Source organism: Erigeron canadensis, chromosome 1 (assembly GCF_010389155.1).
Source record: "Erigeron canadensis isolate Cc75 chromosome 1, C_canadensis_v1, whole genome shotgun sequence".
NCBI classification, from domain to species: Eukaryota; Viridiplantae; Streptophyta; class Magnoliopsida; order Asterales; family Asteraceae; genus Erigeron; species Erigeron canadensis.
The window spans coordinates 53109242-53115346 of NC_057761.1; the positions used below are offsets into that span (position 1 = coordinate 53109242).

The window sequence follows — 6105 nt, forward strand, 5'->3', positions numbered from 1 at the left end:
CTACTGAACAAGCCAAACCATGAGTTTATGTCATTTTTTGATATACATACATGATACATACATACTGGTGATAATTAATGAATGTTGGGCTTCAATCAATTATTACTGGGTTTGGTGTTGGATACAAGTATATGAAAATTAAGCCCAATTTGGTATGCTGGTTCATTTCTCATTTTATGTTTTTATTTTGTTGGTATGTATGGCGTTTCTAAATCAATTGGTGGTGTTTTTTAATAGAATAGAACGTATAAAAAGATGATCTTACATATAAAAAACTCACTTCTGAATTTAATAACAACAAAATAGTTTTCTATGTACGCTAAAAACATTCCATTAGGTTGTCATTAACAGGAAAAAAAAATTTTATATGCTATTCCTTTTATTATAAGTGTTGAATTTGTGCAAGTAACTATGTTAATCGATCCAATTAAAACATAAATACATATTTATTGTTGTGTGTAGAGTTATGGTCACAAAAAATTTTATTTTCTTGAGCCCCCTTTTCAAAAAGTTAAAACTTTTTGATATTTAATAACATATTTTTTGTTGATGTAACATAGGTCACAATTGATGCTTTGTCATCAAGTGTTTCAGCAATGAAGTTGCCCAACTAAGTTTCAGGCCAGAAGGATGAATAGGGACACACAAGTTAAATAGACAGGAAGCAATTACAGTTATATGACGGAGGAAAATCGCTCGTATGGAATAAACCTTTTACTTTTTTGCCGTTTTGGTCACTTATATTTTATTTTTGTAAAAATAAGATACAACTTTTCACTTTTTTTTTTTTTTTTTATCACTTTAGTCACTTATCTTTCAATATTTTCCCACTTTAATCACTTAACTTTTATTTTTGTTAAAAATGAGATGTAACCTTTGGATAAATTTTTACATTAATCACTCACATTGTAAAAAATTGTTGAAAACAGTATTAAAGTGTACTTGACACCAACATGTAACTAGGTAATCTATAAAGAGACCATCTTAACTTCCACGTAGCTTGTCATGTCTCTTAAAACATATTATTTTTGTTATCAAAACTTAGAATGATACATCAACACCATTATTAAATCCATTCATACTCATTTATCTTTTCTATTTTTAACCTAAAATTATCTTGTAACTAAAAAAATCGAAAACCTTTTAAATATTTTTTATATATAAAGTCATTGTTGTTGTTGTGTATATAATATTTTTTTAAACTTTAATTAATAAATAAATTATAATGAATATTACTTTGATATCATATATGTATCTTAATTTATGCATCATATATATTTTTATATAATACTTTTTAAGAATTTAATGGTTACAACTAAACTTAAAATAGGTATTAATTTTATGTTAAAAAGAATAGACAATGGATAAATATTAGTTATCATTTTAATAAAAGTTGGTTATTAAAATGTTAAAAAGGTAAAAGTTGCATCCTATTTTGACAAAAATAAAAAGTGGGTGATTATAGATTTTTTGTTTTAAACATCTAAAAAGTGATGATTTGTTCTAAACATCTAATTGTTTTTTTTATTATTAAAACAGTTAGATGTTTACTAAATCAATATTTTATCTTAAGTTTGGAACAATGTTTTGTTCAATTATTCTCTGTTTTTAGATGTTTCGTTTCTTTTCACTTAGTGGCAGCTCATAAATGGCTTGTATGTTGCCGGCTAGGTGACCAAAGTTTTGTGTATTAACTATCCTCCTATCAATGATGAGATATAGGTAGTCCTTTAGTGGTTTTAAGTTCCTCTGGTAATTTATATGTCTTAGGTTCAAATCAAATCCCCATTCTATCAACTTTGAGATATAGGTAGTCCTTTTATGCAGTGGCGAAGCCAGAAATTTGACTTAGAAAGGGCCAAATTCTCGTTTTTTAGTGAACACTAGCCGAACAATGGTGATGCCGCAACATCATTTAGTTAATAAATATTAGACATATCACTAACAAATAACGACAATAGAATATATATCGAGTAATAGAACCGCAAAACAATACCAAGACAATAACATTATTGTAGTTGAACAAAATCATTATAACAATCTCTACAAAGAATGAAAACAGTTAACAAGTCAACAATATTTTTTTCAACAAAAACATGATGTTATTATTTACAGAAAACAAGTAAAAACGATCTAAGAAACATAATATAGCTTATTTTGATGCTTTTAGTCTAAAATAATGAGTATAAACCAATCATTATTGTAAAACACATTTGTTTTTAACTTTTGTTTCGTGGAAAACAATTTACTTTATATTTGAAAGTATATAGCTACATTACATAGGCTGTTTTTACCTTTTAGTTTTCGTGACTTGTAACATTTTCTTTAAAAAAAGAAACTTTAACAGATATAAGATGACCAAATGTTTGACTGACTTGGTTTTTGAAAATTGAAACTGATGGGCCAAGATGATAAGATATTAAGATAGATCAAAATACAGCAGACTGTGTATAAAATATGAATGTCACTAGTATACTTAGGATGGGCCTTGGCCCACTCTCAGTCCAAAGTGGTTCTGCCACTGCTTCTATGAGGGTTTGACTTTGGTATACCCAAGTTCAAGTTTGAGGGGCAGGGTTTACACTTATTAATCGTTGTGTCTTCGGGCGGATAAGTATGGGGTTATCCCCCCAATTGGGTATTTGAAATAGGCATTTCTACTTCAAGGGAGCTCTCTAGCGCGGACCCGGTTAAGACAACGTATGCTAGACCTCTCGCTATCGAATTGCGACACGAAGTTTCAAGCGAAATTCACCTTAAAAAAAAAATTAAAAAAAAATAGTCTCCTAACCTCGCATAAATGGGTACAATTTTGCTTGAACCGTCAAAAGCAGTGAGCAACTCAATATGAGCCAATTCAATGGCTTGGGAACATTCTTACCATAGAGTTAGGGAGTTCGGTGAGTTTGTTACGTAGAAATAAAAACAAACTAATGAATCTTTATCAGTTATCATGAGATTAATATACTATGAAATTTAACAAAATTAGTCAATAACCATAAAATTTAAAATAATTATATACCTATATTTATTTTTATTTATATAAATTTACTATTTATAATAGTCTAGGGTGTTTTTCTAGTAAGAACAACCTTAAATGAGAACACTTGAAAACATCATTTTGATGCATTAAAAGTCTATAAAACTGATATGGTGAATTATTAAGTGTTTAAAACACATTGATATGTAAAAAAAAATCACGTCTTTGTTGGATGCATCATTTTTGATGAATATGCATCCAAGATGAATGCACGAAACAAAAAACATGATTTTTCGGATTTTGACATATCAATGTGTTGTTAAACACTTAAATAATGATAATTAGTTATATACTATGTTAGTTTCATGGACTTTTAATACATCATAATGTAGTTTTTAAGTGTTTTCACTGTGCTCTTATTTAAGGTGTTTTTATTTGATTGACCCCTATAATATAATTTATCTAAAATATCATTAAATTAGGTGCACATGAATAAAAATAAAAATTCATGTTGTACTATTGTAGTACTTTTCTATCTCCTTATCCAAATGAAATCACATACACCCTATCAAAGCACTCCATGTATCTTTTTAATCCATTCAAAAGTAGTAATTTTTTTTCCCTTTTGTGTATTTTCAACTTCTTCCTTTGAGACTTTCTCTCTCTCTCTCTTGCCTCTCTCTATCTTATTTCTTGTTTTATTTTTTCACTAAAGGTGGAGTCTCCATTTAAAAAAAAAATCAAAGATTTATCTTAAACATTAAGGCCATCGAATCCCGTTATTTGACCATTAAAGGTTGAACCTTTAAATCTACCCTACAAGCATGATAACTTAACGACAGTCCTCTGTTACCCGTTACAATGGGCGGCCCATTATATACAACACTGATTGCGGGCCATTAGATATCGGTTTCTTACAGTGTGGGCATGTAAAGATATGCTGACAATACAAAATGATGGGAATTCTTCTAGAGATGAATTTATGTTGATGCCTACCAAGAGGACGCAGATACAAAGGTTTTTTTCTAATACTTTCTAAATCTTCTTAATAAGTATGTATGATGGATTATCAATTCGTTTTGCTTCGACATTAGGTAAAAATAAATAAATAATCGAGTTACAACTATCAAATGATATGACAAAGTGACATATAAAGATCATGAGAGGAAATTTTGATTGATTAATAAACTTCGATTTCAATGTCATTTCATATTTTTTAGTTTAGCCAATTTATCATAAAAGGTTAAAGGGGCAATTGAGAAGTTAGCGTTCATTTGTTCTAGCCTAGAATTCCACAGCTTATAAGTACCTGCAAAAACTTCAAAAGTATGTTAAATGCTCATGACATAATTTAAGAATTTCTAGGTGAAAACATATGAATTCTAACTTCTCATTTGCCCGTTTTACCTTTTTTGATAATTGGCTAAACTAACAAATATAAAATGACATTGAAATCGATTTTTATTAATCAACCATAATTGCCTCCCGGAATCTTTATATGTCTTTCTCATATCATTTGACAAGTTGTATCTCGATTTTTTTATTCTTTACCCAATGTCGAAGTAGAAAGGATTGAAAATCCATCATACATACTTATTTGACAAGTTGTATGATGAGGCGAAAACTTACTTGGATTTGATGGTTTCAAAAGGCTTTTCTCCTCATGTGTCAGTTTGGCATATCTTGATTAATAGGTTATTTAATATTTGGAAGATTGAGGAAGCGTGTGAGGTTTTGGAGGGGATGTTGAAGAGTGGGGAAGCTCCACATCTTGATACTTGGATGGATGTAATTAATAGGATTTGTGAAGTGGAAACCGAAAGATTAGAGGAAGTGTTGAAGGTTGAAATAGAGCCTCATACGAGAATAGTGGACACAGGTGTCAGTTTACAAGAGTATTTATTCAAGAAGGGTCGAGCTAATGATAAGTTCATATCAAAAAGGGGAAAGGTTTAAGGGGTATGTGTATTAAAGTGCCTAATTCCCGGAATCTTTATATGTCTTTCTTATATCATTTGACAAGTTATATCTCGATTTTTTTATTTTTTACCCAATGTCAAAGTAGAAAGGATTGAAAATCCATCATACATACTTATTAAGAAGATTTAGAAAGATTAGAAAGAACCTTTGTATCCGTCCCATCTTGGTAAGCATTGGCATGGAATTCATCTCTAAAGCAATTTCCATCATTTTATATTGTCAGCATACCTTCCCATGTCAACACAGTAACGAACGAATATCTAATGGCCCACAATCAATGTTCAAAATAATGGTCGGCCATTGTAACGGGTAAGAGAGGGTTGTCGTTGCGTTACCATGCTTGTATGGTAGCTTTAAAGGTCTAATCTTTAGCGGTCAAATAATGGTATTTAACGGTCTTAAGGTTTAAGAAAAAGCTTTGACATTTTTTCTGGTGACTCCACATTCATTGAAAGATAATACGAGAAAAAAGAGAGAGGCAAGAGAAAGAGATTGATTCAAAGGAAGAAGACGAAAATAGACAAAAGGAAAAAGACACTACATTTGAATGAATAGATTGACACATTGAGTGTTTTGATAGAGTGTATGTGATTTTATTTGGAAAAAAATGAAGATAAACAAAAGGAAAAAGATACTACTTTTAAATGTATTAGAAAAAACACATATGATGGCCTCTCAAGCTTAGGACAACCACATATTCTCTAACACCTCTCTATATATACTAGCATGGTACCTGTATAATGTGGCGGTGGTCGTAGCGGCGACAGTGTGATGATGGGGGACGACTATTGGTGGTGGAGGCTGCGGCGGCAGTGTAGATAATTGATATAAAAACAATTGACGTAAATGGTTAATGGATATATTTTAAAAGTTAAAGGAGTGGTAGTGTAATTTAATCATTAAGGGTATTTTAGATAAATTTTTCTATGTAACTTTTAACGGGGTTGTGTTTTTCTATAGGGTAACACATAAATATATATAGCCGGTATATATAACTTTCCGGTGAGAACAAGTTTAAAATAAGAACGGTAAAAACAAGGGATAAAATAGGAATTTTAATTTTTACATGAAGGTTTTTTTTTTTCCCTTTTATTATCAATAATATTGAATGTAACTGTCGTACAATCCATATCTATTTTTGCATC

At 30.1% G+C, this 6105-nt stretch overlaps 1 protein-coding gene across 1 annotated transcript; it reads left to right on the forward strand.

The window, feature by feature from the left end:
- The first annotated feature begins 3670 nt into the window (after positions 1-3670).
- Positions 3671-5006, forward strand: LOC122603648 (pentatricopeptide repeat-containing protein At4g01400, mitochondrial-like). The gene is made up of 2 exons (XM_043776417.1): positions 3671-3997; positions 4675-5006. The coding sequence occupies exons 1-2, from the start codon at positions 3918-3920 to the stop codon at positions 4934-4936; spliced, it is 342 nt and encodes a 113-aa protein (XP_043632352.1). The 5' UTR covers positions 3671-3917; the 3' UTR covers positions 4937-5006.
- The last annotated feature ends 1099 nt before the right edge of the window (positions 5007-6105 follow it).